The 19,627-nt window shown below is 41.8% G+C and overlaps 1 protein-coding gene across 1 annotated transcript in view; it reads left to right on the top strand.

Moving 5' to 3' along the window:
- The first annotated feature begins 7,120 nt into the window (after positions 1-7,120).
- Positions 7,121-19,627, top strand: part of SVIL (supervillin) — a 122,695-nt gene continuing 110,188 nt past the window's right edge. The window contains exon 1 of the mRNA XM_060248197.1: positions 7,121-7,200. Within this exon, the coding sequence (XP_060104180.1) occupies positions 7,179-7,200 (22 nt within the window). The 5' untranslated portion in view covers positions 7,121-7,178. The remainder of the gene's footprint in view (positions 7,201-19,627) is intronic.

The following is a 19,627-nucleotide window of genomic DNA, read 5'->3' as shown; positions in this document are numbered from 1 at the left end:
CACTACCTGAAGGAGTCTCGGAGTGGCTTGCAATCGCCTTTCCTTCCTCTCCCCACAACATACATCCTGTGAGGTAGGTGGGGCTGAGGGACCGCTCAAAGAACCTGTGACTGACCAAAGGTCATCCAGCAGGCTTCATGTGGAGGAGTGGGGGAATGAAGTCCAGTTCTCCAGATTAGAGTCCGCCACTCTTTATCCGCTACACCACACTGCCTCTCTAACCTAGTGACTAGGACTTCTGGTTTGAGATTTTCCTTTGTGAATCACCCAGGTTGCTTGCTTCATATGGCAGAGAGACTTACACTACCTTGCCCAAATTAGGATTCCATGGTATTGTGTCATGCTCTTCTGGTTGAGTGCCAAGGGCTGAAACATGAGTTAAGTCACTGTGAGCAATGACCTGTCTATCACAAGCAGCTCTGTACTTGACACGTGAGTTGAGTCTATTTACTGAGTCTCTACAACTTTGGTCCATATTCTTAGTGAGTGCTTGTGTGTATGTGATGTTTCAGAAAATATTGGGTAAGCTGTGAAGAGTACTTGGAAAATTACAACTGAGATAAGAAGTAGTCATAGTAGGGAAGATGTGTTGGCCGTGTGCCGTCTCAGATGTGAAACCAGGCATGTGGGAAATGTGCATGACTCCCTTTATTGTACATCACTCGTGTTTCCTGTATTTGCTTTGTTCCAAAGACTTTGAAACAAAGCTATATTTGCTCCTTGTCTCAGAGCCTGAGCATGAGATGTCCTACACTTGGTAGAAGGAAAGTTAAGCTGGGCCTGAGATGACAAGAGCCCTGCACGATAACAAAAGATTAGGAAAAGATTAATCAGCCTTGTTTTTTAATACTGTTCTGCGATTGTTATGCAGAGTGTGGGGTGAATTGAAGCCATGAAAGTTATCAATCCTGGTGAAAGATTTCATAATTCACCCATCTGAATTTGTTTGGCTTTACACACGAACACTATATTCTGGATTACTCTGATTCAGATATAGGCATGCACTTAAACTCTGGGCATCTAGTTAGCTTTTCTATATCAGATCATTTAATTCTTGGCAAGAGTTATACCTCAACAACACTTTTGGCTCATAATGGGTATAATGCAGGGGTGGCCAAGCTTGCTTAACGTAACAGCCACATATGATAAACATCAAATGTTTGAGAGCTGCAAGACATGAACAAATATTACACACATATCTTTATTAAAACTCTTAATATTTTCTTTGCACAGAAAGATAAAACACATATGTATGCATTTTACAACCCTACCATGCTAGGAGACTTTTTTTTAAAAAAGGCTGGGAATAACAGTCCCCATAAAACCAGCATAGGGAAAGGTTAGGAAATTATTTTTGGCACCAGTGAAAAAAACCCACACATTTCCATATAAATAACTGATCACTGTTCGCTTCATTATGCATCTCTGTTTGCCTTGACACCAAGGTTAGTATGTACAGCTCTTACAAGAGCTATGAAATGTAGGTGGAACCCTTGGCTGCCCTCTTTAATTCTGTCCCACCTTCCAGTGGCTCCCTTGGCTCTCGCACTCTTTTCCCCCACTCTAGATCTCTGGGTGACCTCTGTGGAAGAGGAGAAGAGTTTGCGAGCCTGGTTATTTCCCCCTCCTTCCCCAGTTCACACGTCGTGGAAATAGTTGCCTACCTATGGTGTAGCATTCAGTGACTGACTGAGGTCCCAATGCTAAGCACACTTACTTGAGAGTAAGCCTGCATTAGGCTGCTTCTTGACCTTTGGGAGCTGCATGATATATGTGGAAGAGCCACATGTGGCTCCCAAGCCTCAGTTTGGCCAGCCCTGGTTTATTACATAAGTAATACTGCTACAGAATCTTTGTTTCCATTTTATCCTTTATTACCATGTAACTATAAGCATTGTAAACATAGACCAACTAAAAAAACCTCTACTGTCTGTTACTTCTGCATAGATAATTAAAAGACAGCAATTACAAGAGTCTATAAAAGTATCTACCCGAAAGATAAAGGAGGTTGCAAGCAAGGAGCCTCTTCTAAGAAGAAGTGCCCAAACAGTTCAGTATCCCATATTTGTAAGATTTAAAATGATCTAGGTGTTCCAAATGATAAGGACACGCATTCTTGGCTAACTAATACAAAGAAAAATCTATATTTGGATACCTTCTTAAGATATATAAAACCATTATTTCATTCATGCTACTTTTATCATATCACAGTCTATTTAAAAATCATGATTACAGGTTTCTCATATAGATGAGCATTTTTTGTCCCTCAACCAGATTGTGCTACCCTTTCTTTGAACTATATCTTCTTGCCATTCTCAGGTGCTTTTGTATGTGGACTTCAACACATAGTATCCCTTGATATAAGTTAAATAGTTTCTGTTTTTTACTTTCAATTTTTCATTAACAGTTTAAACAGAAAAACAAGAAAATTTACAACCACTACAAATATCCAGTTCTGTCCCTTCTCCTACCCCAACCCCTTGCCTGCTCACATTGCTGCCAAAATATTTTAATAACATCAATATAATAATGTTGTCTTATATTTGTTTGGTTTCTCCCAATGTAGAGGGTTTTCTTCCAAAAACGTGATGATGGATCACCATTCTTCCAAAAATTCTTTTTGTCTCCCTTGTTGAGTTCTGACTTCTTGTGACAGTTCAATTATAAGGTTCCAAACTTTCTGAGTCCAGTCCTGTTCAGATAGAAGAAGACTGCAGATTTATACCCCACCCTTCTCTCTGAATCAGAGACTCATAGCAGCTTACAATCTCCTATAACTTCTCCCCCCACAACAGACACCCTGTGAGCTGGGTGGGAGCTGAGATAGCTCTCACAGCAGCTGCCCTTTCAAGAACAACCTCTGCCAGAGCTATGGCTGACCCAAGGCCATTCCAGCAGCTGTAAGTGGAGGAGTGGGGGATCAAACCTGGTTCTCCCAGATAAGAGTCCACACACTTAACCACTACACCAGACTGGGTCTCAAGGTTCTGGTTTCTTCCATTGCTGTGGAAATGATAAGACAACAGCCACTAATAAATTCTGAATTATCCTTCCATAAGCATATATCACATGTCCTCCATTTATATACCATAACACCAAAACTTACCTCATACCCAATAATCTTTTTTATGTTAGCATGGATAAATCTCCAGAACATTTGCATTTTAGCACAAGTCCGCTAGGTATGAAAATATGTACCAACTTCAGAATATCCCTTCCAACATAACCCTTGACAGTTTTATATATATATTCCTTATTTTACTTGGGGTTAAATACCAAACACTGAGAAGCTTAAAAACATTTCCTTTTATATTAATACATAATGATACAACAGAAGCATATAGGCAAATAGTCTGCCAACCCTCCTCCAATTTCCTAATTTACAAAAGGCCACATGGTTATATTACTCCTTTGTTTCTTGCCCCTATCCAGGGCTATTCTATTCTGGGTCTCTATATTTCCTTTTTGGCACATTAAGCTGAGAGACTAAGCCAGTTTTGTTTCTGGCCTGCAGAAATATTCTCCATGATCCTTTTGGTCAAATACAGCAATGGTTCCCCTGTATTTCTGGTCAAATCTGTGACAGATAGTTTTGTCCATAGCAAAGTAGAGGGCGTAAATTCTTAAATATGTAAATAGTTTTATGGCCCTGCCTCCAAGTCTTGGCCACTTTACATGGAAGAATCATTCACTTCCTGTTTAACAGTTGATTTGGGGGTGGGAGGAGAAGGAGGGGAGAATTTTTAGTGTGTCATCAGTGTTTACGCTTTTTTCCCCTGGGGAAAATCAAATTGATAAAACGGAGCTGAATAAAATGTTTATAAGCATTTATAAATCAATAATGGTATTTAAAAAATCCTCTCCATTTTGGGTTTCCAGTGATTCTGGATAGACTCTTATGAATGTGTAACTTGTGAGCCAGTTTGGTGTAGTGGCTCAGATTCTTATCTAGGATAACTGGGTTTGATTTCCCATTCCTTCACATGCACTTGCTGATGTGACCCTGAGTCAGTCACAAGTTCTCACAGAGCTGTTCTGTTCAAGAGCAGTTCTGGGAGAGCTCTCTCAGCTCCACCTACTTCACAGGGTGTCTGTAGTAGGGAGGGGAAGGGAAAGGAAATTGTAAGATGCTCTGAAACTCCTTTGGATAGTAAAGGTTGGGGTATAAATCCAATCTTCTTTTCTTCTTCTTCTTCTTCCTTGTTTCCTTCTTTCAATTTCCTTATTGTTACCTCTCCCCACGGTCACAATTCAGATTGTGGGACCTATTTTGCTTTTTGAAGCACCAGATATACGTGCATAATCCCCCAACTAAAAATTACAAAGCGGAAGAGGGAGGTCACCCCCACTTGCTATGGAAAATGAAGGGTATCTGCTTGTCCCTTCCATTTGTGGCTTCATGGGAAAGATTCAGATCCTAGCAGAACTGATTGTTGTCGGTGTTCTTGAGCAGTTGCTCGCCCTCAGCATTCTATTTAGAATGAAATGACACACCGTTGATCTTGTCACCAGGACAGATAAAGAAAGGAAGTATTTTGTTCTCTGCTTATTGCGTTGCCAAAAATAGGAGTGAATTGATGAGTGTTTGGGTTAATAAGTGGGAGCCGGTTTACTTTAGCTGCCTGAGTTGCGTATAATCAACAGCTAGTTTGTTGTTAACATTTATTATAAATGGAGGATCACTGCAAACTGTAACAGCTTCACCGCCCCCTTCTCTGCATTATGCTGTATAGTATTTCTCTGAGCAGCTCAAGGATCCCCATTTTGATTTTTTTTTAAAGGAAAGGTTGTGGAATGCAAGCTCTCCCTTCCTTTCTTATTAGCACCTGGCATGCACTAGACAGGCCTTTGCCTCAGAGGAAGAGGGGATCAGTTGCTACCTCTTCCTTCCTCCTCCTCCTCTCCCTGCTTTTGGTGCTTGTCCATACAGTACATTTTCCTTGGATGACATCCTTCTCAAATTGTCCATGATTAGTAGTGAATGTCCCACGGGAGGTCTTTGCCCTCTGGTCTCCTATGACAAGTGGTGCCCTAAAGGCAAACATGTCCCTTCTCATTGTCCATTCCATCAAGGTGATTGACTCAGATTAGGTCTTGCTGGGGGGGGGGGGGGGATTTCCCTCACATACACAAAGAGCGCCCAATGTAATAACATCACCCGGAAGTGACATCATCATGTCGGGCACATTGCATGGAGACACTGTAATATTTTGGTTAAAAACTGATTGTTACCATAGAGTTTTTACCAAAATGCTAGAGCATCCCTATGCATCATGCCAGGTGCAATTCCAGCTGACGTCACTGTGCTGGGCATGTTGGGCACCAATGGAGCTCTTTGTGGGCGGGGCTCCCCCACTGGCCAATCATATGTTGATGGATTGGAGGCCCTGAAAATGGGGGAAACTACCCCAAGCAGAAGGTTGGAAACCCTAACTCAGATTCACAGGTTCTGACAAGTGCCCTCCATGCATCCTAGTTTGGAAAACATTGATAAAATAGTAACACTAGTATGGAAATTCTTATGGGACCTCTACGACTAGAGAGTTAGTTGGTTTAGCAGAGTGACCAGGAAATCAATTCATCAGATTTTGGGGGCATGAGCTTTCAAGAGTCAAAGCTGCCTTTATCAGATCTGATTAAAGGAGTTTTGCCTCTTTAAAATTTATCCCCTGATAATCTTGCTGCTCTCTAAGGTACTATTTGGCTAGAAATGCGGTTTCTCTGGATCATGTCTGCATCTGTAGTACTTGACCTATCCTATGGGGTCATGCAAAGAACTGCAACAAGATAATGCTTGTGAAGCAGCTTGAGCGCGCTAAGAACAGGGTATAAATACTAAATATTATAATGTCCTTGCTTTGCTCTCTGAATATCATTCCTTAGATGAATATCAATGCTTTTTCAAAGTGTAAAGAACTTCAAAAACCCTTTAACTAGTATCAGACAGCAAGAGAAAGGAGCTCAAACCTTCCAGTACCAGATTCACGGAGGGTGGTTGTGTTTGTTCAGCGTCAAGAGAACACTTCTTATCAGGTGGCTTCGTAATCTGTGCTTCTACACAAAATGTGCAGTTTCAGACCAGATTTGTGGAGATGTGAGTCAAAGGAAATAGATGAAAAACACATTTCTTTACTCAACAAATGTTGCCAAAAACCCCTCCAAAACAACCACCACCCCGCATGATATTTCTTTTGTTCTCATGTTGCCATAACCCTCAATATGCTTTGGCTTTTATCTCGGGGTTCCTGCTGGCCTGGTTCTGAAAACATAGATCTACCGGTAGTTATTCTGCAGGAAGGAGGGGAAAGCTCTGCATGTATTTCAGAGGCATTTTCCACCCTGAAAAGTTCCAGAGAATGTTAATGAGGTAACTGATGTGGTGAACTGGAGTCGTGATGGGCTGTGGTTATTCATTGTAAGGAGCAAGATTTGTGCTAGTGTGCACATGTGTGCATGCACTCACAGTGCTATGTGCCCAGAATACATGTTTGACATATGTAAATACTCCTCTAGGGACCTTCTAAATTCACCAGCTACCTGTTAGCACTTATAAATTGCCTCCTACACATTTTGCACATGCTTAAGGGCAGTTTTATTTAAAAATCTTCAAGTTCTGAGGTTTAGTGCCAGAAATGAACACTGGTTCTGAGTCTTAACCCAAACTTGGTGGGCCTAGGTTCTACTTAAAAGTTCTCCTCTGCAACATTAAACCAATGGCTGAGATGACAGCTGCTCCCTGTACATCCAGTAGAGTGTGTGTTTGTGAATTTATTCCTTCTCCCTAAGTTAGTAGCCCGATTTCTTGGGCACAGTGTGTTAACGAAGGGATTTGGCCCAGCAAAAGGAACACTGCTTTAAAGATAGCAGTTGGCAGTGGAAAGGATGTGAACGTTAATTTCTTCTCCCAGTGCGAGTTCCAAACTGGACAAGCCAAAAATGTCTCTCTGGGTCATACAAGCTCTCGGGGAAACTTGAATATGCTAAGTAGAATTGTTTGTGAATGAGCCAATAGCAATGGCGAGGGAGGTGCAGGGTACAGGCAATGCTTTTTTCCCCACAAGTGGGAGGAGGGGTGGCAGCCAGAAGATATAAGCACTCAAACAAAGCCAAGCTGTCTCTCTGAATTGTTCAGTTCACATACACTGGATAGCGAGGTCTGGTTCTGAGAGGAGGGAGTCATGATTCTCACCATGGTTCCTGGTAAGGTTTTATTTCTTAGGGGATGTGGGGGAAACAACATACAGACTGAGGGAAAGGTTGGTGTGTATAAATCATAGTTCTTCTTCAGCAGTTAGAGTCTGAATTCCCCCTTGGGGGTATGAGAGAGAGTGTGCTATGGAAAAGGAATTCCTTCATAAACTGTCCAAGGACACTCTCTGTGTGTACTTTATCCTGTTCCTAGAAGCTGGAGGTGTGGTAGAGAAAAGGGGCAGTCTCTCGTTTCAATAAGAGGGAAGGGCATTTGTCCAAACACGGAGACCTATTTGTGTTTAAGATTGAGAACTAGAAAGGAATAAAGCCTTAATAAATAATGGCGCAAAGTCTTCTCTGGTTTTTGTGGAGCCTTTTTTGGATTTGAGTCTGTGTGATGAGAAACAAAATACCTAACTGAAAGCAAAACGTCACTGGAGATTTTTAGTGCTCCTTACAGTACTTGTTTATAATGCCTTTATTTTTTATCTGGGTTTTGTGGCAGATTATAGATAGGTTATGTGGTTAAAAAGTTAGCAATATAAGCTCTGCATTCAAATGAATTCATTGTAGATACAGGCTGTTTTGGTAAAACGTGTATAATGTTGAGGTAACAGGCTGTGCTTACCCTGTGCCTGCTCCCCCCCTCCCCCTTTGGTGATGGTTGCTGTAAATGCTGTGCCTGGTTCTAATATGAACACGCTTCACTTTCCACACCTGGGGCATTATCTAATCTACAGTAATTTGTATTTCCATACATGTACTGTAGTAATTTGTTCTCCCCAGGGAACTGGCAACTGTAGTTACAAGAGGTGACTGGTTTATGGAAGGGAGCAATAATTCTGGGAATTCCAACATCGTAACCACAAGTGCCAGGTTAAAAAAAAAAAAAAGAAGACGACGGAGCTGCATTTGAATTCTCACCCTGTCATTACATGAAGTTTGAAGATGCTCATTACCTGTGAAGAGCTGGCATGTCCTGTGAAAACAGAGGTTAACTGTCTGGGTTACAAGCAGGAAACTGTTTTGCTGGAAGGCTAGCATTACTCTAAGGAATAGCTTGGAAATGTTTTCTTGTACTGTCTGTCACCATGGACTGTTATGCTGTTGATATGCCACTTATTTCATAGAATCATAGAGTTGGAAGGGACCTCCAGGGTCATCTAGTCCAGCCCCCTGCACAATGCAGGAAACTCACAAATACTTCCCCCTAAATTCACAGGATCTTCATTGCTGTCAGATGGCCATCTAGTCTCTGTTTAAAAACCTTTGGAATGTTTTTAAACAAAAAACTTTTATTTTGAAAAAAACCCCACCAAGATCACTGCAGATGGTGACTGTAGCCATGAAATTAAAAGACGTTTGCTCCTTGGGAGGACAGCTATGGTGAACCTGGGCAGTATGATAAAAAGTAGAGACATCACCCTGCCAACAAAAGTCCATATAGTCAAAGCGATGGTATTCCCAATAGTAATGTATGGCTGTGAGAGCTGGACCATAAGGAAGACTGAGCACAGAAGAATAGATGCTTTTGAGATGTGGTGCTGGAGAAGACTCTTGAGAGTCCCTTGGACTGCAAGAAGTTCAAATCAGTCAGTCCTAAGGGAAATCAATCCAGACTGTTCCCTGGAAGGTCAAATGCTGAAGCTGAAGCTCAAATACTTTGGCCACCAAATGAGAAGGGAGCACTCCCTGGAGAAGATCCTGATGCTAGGAAAGACAGAAGGCAAAAGAAGAAGGGGACAGCAGAAGATGAGATGGATGGACAGTGTTACTGATGTAACAAACACGAATTTGAGCAGACTTCGGAGGATGGTGGAAGACAGGAGGGCCTGGCGTGACTTTGCCCATGGGGTCGCAAAGAGTCAGACTTGACTGTGCGACTGAACAACAAATTTGGAATGTTTATATTCTGTCTTCTAATGGTAGCTAATGTGGTAGCTTCATTTTAAAAGATCATATAAAACTCATCATATAATAGTACATTAAAGTTAGAGTGGTGTAAAGAAATGTTGGGCTCGGGGGACCTGAGCTTGAGCTCTGATTTCAGAGGCATTGCCTTACTAGTCTGTTGTAGCAAAATAAATCAGAACAACAATGTATCTGAAGAGACTTCTGATTCTTAAAATCTCATGATAGATTAAATCCTGTTAGTGCTGCTGGACTTCTGTTTTATATCAAATGCAGACTTTGTCATTAAGTTTCCATATCTTATAGCCTAAGATACGTAACAGGGTTATTATAAAGATATAATGGGGGTGGGAGAACTGTTGGCATCCTGTGTTTGTTGGAGAAGGGGCATCATAAATCTACTAAATATGCAGCCAACAAGTGTTAGCTTCTCTTTTGGATGAATATGAATGGCATGGTTCTGTTGCTGTTTATTTAGCTTCCTATGCATCTGTGTTGCCATGTAGAATTTATATAGTTTCTGGACACAGGCTGTCTATGCTTTAAGGCATTAAGGTGTGCTGGAGTTATACAAACCAGTGGTAGAAGCATTGTGTCAGGGCGGGGAGGGAGAGGGGGGGAAGCAAATACTTGATTCTGTTGCATTTTGTATTGTGGAGCCCAGTCTTTTCCAGTGTCTGAGTGCCATTGTTTAAGGGAATATACAATATGCTGTCACTTGAAAGGCTTCAGGTTTTCTTCTTGTGGGCTTTATAGAGCTTCCCTTCCCTATCCATTTAGTTGATGGCATACCAAAATGTCATCATGCCCAGTGACCATACACCTTATGCTCCACCAGATGTCAAGATTGATGGCTTTGCTCGATGGCTTTTAGAACTTAGAGGGTAACGTGTGCTGAATGGCAACCATTTTACATACAAGAATTGAACTTTATCAGTCTTAGAAACCCTAAGCCAGGAATCCAAACCTCTAGCGTCTCAGTTCTACAAATGAACCATGGTTCATTTCTGCATAACTGAACATGTCAGAAATCATACTTTTAGGGCCAGTTTGGAATGAATATGGAATGTTCCAACATATTATGATGGTTCCACTTTGTATAGCGAGTGTTTTCTAATACAGAAGCGGGGCTAACTTCATCCCCCTGTCCACAGTGCTTATTTATTTATTCATTCGGGAAATGTATAAATATTTTCTCCAGAAACCTGCTCGAGATGGCTCACAAAGTAGAAACAGCTTCAGAAAATTATTAAAAACATCATTGTAAGAATTATCTGTATATAAAAGGGGGCCTAAAACAACATAAAATAACATTCAGCAATCAATATGTATAATACAGTCCTCAACCTAGAAACTGACCATTAAGAAAGCTTTTTTAAAAGTTAAAGGCCTGGGTTTTTTTAATTTTTTTTAAACCTCTCTGGCCTAGTGCTTGAAGTTGGGTTGCCAAGTATGATTCAAGAAATATCTGGGGACTTTGGGGGTGGAGCCAGGAGACTTTGGAGATGGAGCCAGGAGCAAGGGTGTGGCAAGCACAACTGAACTCCAAAGGGAGTTTTGGCCATCACATTTAAAGGGGCTATGCTCCTTTTAAATTTCTTCTCTCCATTTGGAATAATGAATGATAGGGGTTCCTTTTTTGGGACTCATAGAATTGAACCCCCTGGTCCAATCTTTTTGAAACTTGGTGAGTGTTTTGAGGTGAGTCACCAGATGCAATGCTGAAAATTTGGTGCCTTTACCTCAAAGAACAGCCCCCCCCCCAGCTCCAGATACCCATGGATCAATTTTCCATTATACCTTATGGGAATCGGTCTCCATAGGGAATAATGCCCAGCAGACGTCCCCCCCCCTGCTTTCTGATGACCCTGAAGCAGGGGAAGGCCTCCAAACTGGGGGATCCCCTGCCTCAAGCTGGGGATTGGCAGCCCTAGCCTGAAGGCACTTATGGAGTTATCAGGTGAGGGAGTATTTTCCAAAGATAAGGAGCCAACACTGAAAGAGTCCTGTCTCTGCTTGCTACCTGACTCACCTCTGCAGCTGGGGGCACAGCGAATAGGGTTTGGGCAGAGAATTCTAACTGGGTAGCTTCACATATTGATGCCATAGGTTATGTTCATACTATTTTCTCTTGTTTTTTTCACATCATTTGCCATTGGAAATAATTTTATGTTGTTTTTTCCCCTTTAAAAGCCAAGTTCTTTGGCTTCATAAAGACTTCGTGTAAGGTTTTGCCACTTACAAACCCAAGGAACTCAAGTGCATATGAAAATGGTCAAGAGTTTAATGAGAGTCAGGTAAGAGCAATGACCTTCTTGCTGAAGAGCCATTGCCGAGAATAATTTGCATACAAGGCCAATCATATAGGAAACAAAAAGGCGCACAAAGTTGAACTCCTCTCAGAGTCTGTTAATAGTTCCCACCAGGCTTTGATGTAAATACAAGACATCTTCCCTGGGTATTTGAGGTTACTTTGCTAATTCAAGCTGTTCCCATAACTACCAGATAATCAGCTTCTTGTGATAGCCACCCTCCTGCACAACTTTAGAAAAATGTTATAAGCAAGCAGACACTGCAATATAGGATGAACCTGTAAATACATGGCAAGCCAGTACAGCAAATATATGAGCCAGGGGGTGAATGCAGTAACTGACCAGTATAGTGAATACACAACAAGGCAGTGCAAGCAGGACCAGCAAAACAACGGTCAGGGAATCTGACACGTTGTCCTTTTAACCTTCTGTGGTCTTTCTACAAGCTTTTTACTGTTCTGCTTTTATTTTGATGAGCTGCCATCTTTACAGGAAACAAAGGCCATGGCTTCCATTGTGTCTTGAGCTTTACAGTGGCATTGCTTTTGCTGGGGGTTTTATAAAATGACTTGGGGAAGGGGAAACATCTTATTTTAAATACAGATGCATTGAGGCTTTTTCTAGCTTTCCTATAAGCCAACTTTCTTCCCTACTTCATTAGTCATAACCTAGCCTCTTTAAAAACAAAATGAAAAACTTAAGCTTTGTTAGTTTGTACAGACCACATTCTCCCCCCCCCCCCGCCCCCAATGCAAATTAACTTAGAGGGTGAAATAATTTACAGCTTGTTTTCTGACATGGACAATAGTGCTTAGTAAAACTTAACATTTAAAAGGATTTTATCCATGCATGTTTTTCTTAGCTGTAAGTAGACTTCATTTTCCTTTGATATTTCACGATTTTTCTCTCCCCTGCAGTTTTAAAAAACTTTCCAGCCTCTCTGTGTCTGCATGACCTTTTTGATTTGGGTAAACATAGAAAGCTTGAATGAAAAGGCTAAGAGTGAGGATTTTGACCAGAGTGGGAGTGGGGACAGGATCTGAAGCACCTACAGACTTGGGCCGGTTGTAACAGCTGATCTGATCCTTCTGCATTTCTAGAGCTATTTATGGTAGATTAGCTGGTATCAGAGCTTCACTGTTCAGCCCATAAAAGGTTGGCCCTGTATGATGTTACCACACTGCATTTGACTCAGTCCTCTAAGGCTCAAGAGCCTAAAGTTTTGTGTGGAGGAGTCCCAATAATGGATGGGCACAATGAATTTGGGAGTTGCTCTGTTGAAGATGTCAGGTGTCGAAGAACATTCAAAGGGAGATCTTGGCCAATAACGTTTTGCTCCAGGCCTTGAGTCCTTGGGATATAGCCTCAGCACTTGTATTCTGCTTGGTGGTGCACACGTCGTCAGAAAGCACCGTTCTAAAAATTCATCCGGCTCTGAATCATCTTGGCTGCAAGCTGTACTTGCGAAACCTGCATTGCATGCTAGTGACTTGTGTGATATGTCATTCCTGTTTTTTTTTTTCTTAGCACCTGAATGTTTTGTTGTTTGGAGAGAAATTTTTAGCTGAAACAAGGATCTCTTTCTTGAAGTCACATGGTTGAATAAGAAGTTTTAGGAGGACAGATTTCACTTTTCTTTGTGTATGTGTAGGACAACCCCCTTCATCTATATACATAATTGTTGGAAAATCCAGGACTTTTAAAAAAACCTTTTGAAGTAAGTAACATTTTTCTTAGTTTGGAAGGAACTGTTTTCAAATTGTTTGAGAATGTTTTGAGCTTGAAAAGTGAGTGAGGTTTTCTTCCCCAGCCTGTGCATGTCTGTTATTCAGATGCCCCAAAGGCATCCTGCATTTTTCTTGCCCAGTGTGGGTGCAAGGTTTGCAACTTCTGATGCATTTTTGTCTGAAGAGTATGGCAGCTATAAATGTGAACGTGTTGGGCTGTGAGATGTCCATGTGATAACACCAGGAGGCAAACATTATGGAAAATATATTCTGGGTTATGAAAGTTTTTACTGCTGAATATCGTAGGGCATCAGATTTGAACTGAATTTTAGCTTGCATTTGAACTGCAGCATGCTCTTCTTTGAACATATTGCCACCTGGTTCAGTGCTAGGTCATCTTTCAAATTCTGGCCGTGCTAAACATTAGCTTTATTTCATACAAAACTCTTTGTTATTGGCCTTATTGGGGTGGCACTGGGAGCTGAATAACACTTTAGAAAACAAGACCCTTGTAATCTGTTACCCTTAGTGTACTACAGTGTAATTTCCCAGGCACCATTATGGGCAGGCTAGGGTGGTTATCTTGTCCAAGCAGGTAACATGTTCATTCTCAAAGGCTCTATGGTGATAGCTTATGCCTATTCACTTGGTATGGTGGCCAATACTACATTGCAACTCTATGTCCTCGGGCTTAACCAAGTTACTGTTTTCTTTACCTTTGTACCCTGCCCCCCACCTCCAGTCCATAGCATTACAATGTGGGCAGGGCTTTTTTTGGCTACATCAGAGGGGTGTAGCCTAATATGCAAAGGAGTTCCTGCTACAAAAAAAGTCCTGAATGTGGGTATGATAGTGCTGGCTCACGTTACAGAACAGTAAGGACTACTGAACTGATGTAGTGATGAATTTGCTGTAGAGTTCTTGGCTCATTTCTCTTGACGATGGCCACGTTAGGGCTCCTTGTAAAATGCTGGTCTTGTGCAAGCACCTAGTGCAAGAAGAAGTGTGCTTTGCAGCAGAGGACAGCTTCCACAATGGCTGAAGAGAAGTGCAAACAAATCACCAGTTATGGCAAACCATATTATCTGGGGTGGTAAAAAGAAAGCAGTCTAGCCTTTTAAAAAAGCTGGTCAAGCATCAAAGCTTGCTTCAGCCCTTACATGTCCCTCAAGGTGCAAGTTTGCTTCATTGTGGTACTTAGATGGGGCAAGTCTCATAATTTGTATAATTCATATGTGCTTTGGCAGCATAGTTCCACACTGTGTAGAAGTGGCTTACTTGCTGTGGGCGTGTGAAGTACACCTGGGTTTTGCTGAAAACAGACTCTTTCACCTCATCTAGTAGTGATAACTACAGTTCTTCCATTTCTCTCTGTGGCCCCAAAATGCCTGCTTGTCTGTCTTCTTTGGGAATGCTATATTTTAAGAAAGTTTTAAAAAGGGCTTTCTAGACTAATCTATAACCTCTTCCTTATCCTTCAGTCTGTCTTTAGGTTGACCAATGTAATTACTTCCCAGAGCCCCATGGCACAGAGTGGTAAAGCTGCAGTACTGCAGTCAGAGCCCTCTGCTCACGACCTGAGTTCAATCCCAGCGGAAGCTGGTTCAGGTAGCAGGCTCCAGGTTGACTCAGCCTTCCATCCTTCCAAGGTTGGTAAAATGAGTACCCAGCTTTCTGGGGGGAAAGTACAGATGTCTGGGGAAGGCAATGGCAAACCACCCCGTAAAAAGTCTGCCATGAAAACGTGAAAGCAACGTCACCCCAGAGTCGAAAATGACTGGTGCTTGCACAGGGGGCTACCTTTACTTTTTTCCTATATATGCACACTTTTAAAAACCTGTTTTATTGCTTCTGTTCCAATTTTGTGTAAACTGCAACACTATGTATGCAGTTAATCTGTTACCTGTGTAGTGTGTGCTGACTGGAGGAAATGAAGGTTACAGTCCTGGGGACACTTACCTGAGAATTAAATGAGACTTGACTTCTGAACAGAGCAACTTATGTGTGCTCTCTAGGACTTATAGAGCAATCCTGAACAGAATCATTGCGTTTAACCTGGAGTAATCATACATAAGATTGCCTTGTTGATCTTTTTTATCCTGTCCAGCCTTCCCCTAGGGTTTTCAAAGCATACTGTATTCTTGCCCAAGATCTCTCATTGATACAGATGCTGTGAATAATCCCCAACTACACAGCCTTGTCTAATGTCTTACTCCCAAGATTAACAGAGTGGGTGGCCTTTTTAATGGGGGGTTGGGAATGAATTAATGATAAAAGTCCTTGCATAACAATATTTTCAGAGCACAATAGGAAAATGGCAATTACTTAATCTGCCATACATGAGAAGAATAGATAATAACAATTTGTCAGGCATGAATAACATTTTCCCCCATAGCGTTGTCTTGTTTTTGTATGTTCATCACACCCATAGCAGAGTATTGCTCTTGGCAGGAATACTCTGGATAAATACCCAAGGGAGTTGCACTGCTTTATATACTAATCAAAGAAACACAGTAAAAAATAATGATCCTGTGATGCTGCTAAACCTCTTAACGCAGATGGTGTAAGGGAAGAAATAACAGTCCGTCATTCTGCCACTTATCCATAGTGGAGGTGAACTCTATATGAGTGAAGCACTTGGAATTTCCTTTGCAAGCGCAAGGAAAAGCAACAACTTGATTATGTGCTAATTTAAGGGCCTGTCTAACATTATTCCAGCAACATGAAAGCCAGCATGGAGTGGCTCCCTCATACTTCACTGAGGTAAAGTTGGCAAGTTGAATTCTTGGGCCTTAGATGGAATTATCAAAATAGTGTCCCTCCCAGCATGCTAAAATCATAACTAAACAACTAACTGTGCCCCCAGTAATAGCCAGTGTGGTGTACTGGTTAGAATTTCAGACTAGGGTCTGTGAGACCCATATTTGAATTCCCACACTATCTTGTAAGCTTACTGGGTGACACTCTCAGGCCTAACCTATCTCACGGGGTAAAATAGAGGAGATGGGAGAGGAGAATAATGTAAGCTGCTTGAGCTTCCCATTGGGGAGAAAGGTGGGGCATAAAGAAAGTAAAATAAAATCTGATGCTTTCCTTCACCTGATGGTAGGATTGGCCCTGCATGATTTCAGTTTCAGTTTATTTCAATTTATATCCCGCCCTTCCCACTGAAGTGGCTCAGGGCGGCTTACAACACATAAGAACTAACATAGGTTTTGGATTTAAAATACAACAAATTACACCGGTAAAACAGTAAAATGGTAAGCATAAAAACAAGCGAGCTATCAGAATACTACACTGCAATCTTCCATAGAGTTTCCAATGCCAGTTAGTTATAGGCCAGCCGGAAAAGGGCTGTCTTACAGGCCCTGCGGAACTGGCCAAGGTCCCGCAGGGCCCTCACCTCCTCCGGCAACTGGTTCCAGCAGCAAGGGGCCGTTACCGAGAAGGCCCTGTCCCTGGTGGATTTCAGACGGGCCTCTTTTGGCCCGGGGATATCAAGCAGATTTTGAGAGCCCGATCTCAGCACTCTCTGGGGAACACTCTCTGGGGAGTGATGCTATCACTCTGGTACCCCCTCTTACAAAAGTTTATGTATTACTTCTTGATGACACATAAGGGAGCCGGGCTGCTACAGCTTTCATGTTATGGGTTGATATCAGAAGGAATCCTGTTTTGTACTGGTTTTATTAATGTTACCTGCTTGGAGGTCCCAATTATTTGGGAGACTGGCAAGTTTATCAATATTACAAATAAAATAAAAGAATCTGGGCCACATCTGTATTGTTGCTTATCCTAGGTTAGATCAAAACTCTAAAAAGAGTTTTGTGCTGTGTGGTCCTGTGTTTTATTTGATCTGCAGGCCTGTCTTCCTATCCCCTTTTGTATGCTTGATTGATCATCTAAATAAATGGGAAGAACTAAATGCCTGCTGGGATTGTAAACAATTCTGCTGTCATATGCAATCTTGTTTGCCTAATTTTTTCAGCCCAGTATGTAGCCAGAATGTTTATAGTGGATATCAGTTCATAATTTTGGTAAGATGTGTTGTTGGGAATATGGCAGTGTAGCAAGATCCTCTGGGACTGCTCGTCTTCGAGAAGCATTGCTGGTGGTGACCAACACTTACCCTGACTTTCTCCATTTCCTCACTGGGAAAGCATCTTGCTAGACTGAGGACGTATTTTCTTGCTCTTTTGAGAAGTGATAGGTAAGTGCTGCTTTTTGACCTCTTAACATAATAATTGTGAATGTTAGATAACTTGTAAAGAGAACTTTGTTTTTTCATTTCTGTATGCTGAGAGTGAAGAGAATGTGTCCCCTGTGAAATCTGTGAAACACCTAAAAATACATTGGTAAATATACATAAGGTAACTCTAGAGTTCTATAACTCTAGTCTGAGTCCAGTGACACCTTTAAACAAAGTTTAATTCTGGGTATAAGCTTTCATGTGTATGCTTACTTCATCAGATGAAGCATGATACAAGCACATAAAAGCTACAAGACATGAACAAATATTACACACATGTCTTTATTACAACTCTTAATACTTTCTTTGTGCAGAAAGATAAAATACATATGTGCGCACTTTATAACATGATCATGCTAGGAGATTTTTAAAAACAAAAGCTGGGAATGACAGTTCCCATAAGACCAGAATAGGGAAAGGTTAAGGAATTATTTTTCGTACCAGTGGGAGGAAGAAACACATGTACCATATAACTCAGTGACCACCATTTGCGTCATTATGCATCTCTCTTTGCCTTGACACCAAGGTTAGTAAATACAGCTCCTACAAGAGCTATGAAACTAAGGGGGAACTCTGCACCATCCTGTTTAATTCTGTTCCTCTTTCTAGTGGCTCCCTCATCTTTTGCTCTCTCTGTTGCTGCTCTTAAGTCTCTGGGCAACCTCTGTGGTAAAGGAGAAGAGCTTGCAAACCTGCCTATTTCCTCTTCCTTCCCCATTTCACACATAGTGGAAATATTTGCCTACCTATGAGTCAGCACTTAGAGGCTGAGATCCCGATGCTAAGCAAGCTTTCTTGAGAGTAAGTTCCTCCATGGCCTGTGGGAGCCTCACAATATGTGTGAAAGAGCCGCATGTGGCTCCTGATTCACAGTTTGGCCACCCCTGGGCTACAGAAAGTAACTAATTAGATGACCTAGGTTCAGTTGCCATGGCAGAGTGGGGATTCGAACCTGAATTTCCCAGTTCTTAATCTGATATGATAATCACAGCACCACACTGGCTTGAATGAAGCTGTTGATTTAACACTGAAAACAAAGAAGAGAGTGCATTAGTTGTAGACAAGAAAATGGCTTGGCATGGTGGTGGAAATTCAATCATTTGCCATGGTAAGGATCTTAATTTTTAGTAGGGAGCCGAAAACTCATGATGCATACAACTTATGTTTCATCTGCTGTTCGTAAATATATGTAAGTGGCTCAGATAAAAGAGTCATTTATGGGCTCCTTACCACACAATAACCTTAACTGAATTTCCCATGCATATATATGTTGCACATGCAAAACAAAGAGCTAAGGACTGAAGACTCAGCAGTTTTACTGGCAGATTAATGCCATGTAAGACTAAATTAGTGGGGGCCTTGTATTTGAAACTTGTTGGAAAGCTGAAGTCTGGCTTTGCTTGCAGGTAAAGGTAGCCTGATCTTGTCAGATCTTGGAAGCTAAGCAAGGTTGTAGTAATTGGAAGGGAGCCCAACGAAGCCCAGGGTTGCTATGCTAAGGTTGGCAATGAGAAACTATCTCTGTTTGTCTCTTGTCTTGAAAACCCTGCAGTTGCAACTTGACTTCACTTTCCTCCACCACCACCAGTCTACACAGCATGGGTTTCAGGAACTGGCCTCACAAACATATGAACCATTGTCAGCTCAAACTATTTGGCCACCCCAAGGAGGATGGGTCTCAAGCCACCCCAGTGAGGTGCCGGGTGGAAGCATGGACTTGGAGGGAGACTCTCATCCTCTCTCGCTGCTTGGGTGCAGGAGGGGCAGCATCTCTGGGGCCTGAACCTGGCAGAAATGGCAACTGTGGAAGACAAATGTTCGGGTCACGGGTTGCAGGGGAAGTGGAGACTCCTTCCTTGCTGTTGCTGTGATGATCTTGACATCCTTGAAATGTTTTTATTGCAAGTTGGTCTACTGGCTTGACTTGTGTATGCCCTTTTCTTTTGAAAAGGAAAAGTGCTTAAGGAGTGTGCTTAAGGAGAATTGCATTATCATTTATTTATTTAAAACATTTTTAATGCTGCCTTTTTACCCAGTCAGGGTCCACAAGGCAGTAAACATAAAAAACACATTAGGTCCACCAGAGGTCCATCAGTGGCTATTAGCCACTGTGTTTGTGTGTGTATTTGGCCACTGTGTGACACAGAGTGTTGGACTGGATGGGCCATTGGCCTGATCCAACATGGTTTCTCTTATGTTCTTAAAATGTCTAAACAGTCAATTGTAAAATAATCCAA

This window comes from Heteronotia binoei, chromosome 10 (assembly GCF_032191835.1).
Source record: "Heteronotia binoei isolate CCM8104 ecotype False Entrance Well chromosome 10, APGP_CSIRO_Hbin_v1, whole genome shotgun sequence".
Taxonomy (NCBI): Eukaryota; Metazoa; Chordata; class Lepidosauria; order Squamata; family Gekkonidae; genus Heteronotia; species Heteronotia binoei.
Note: the sequence above shows the minus strand (reverse complement) of the source record. Positions and strands in the feature narration are given on the sequence as shown.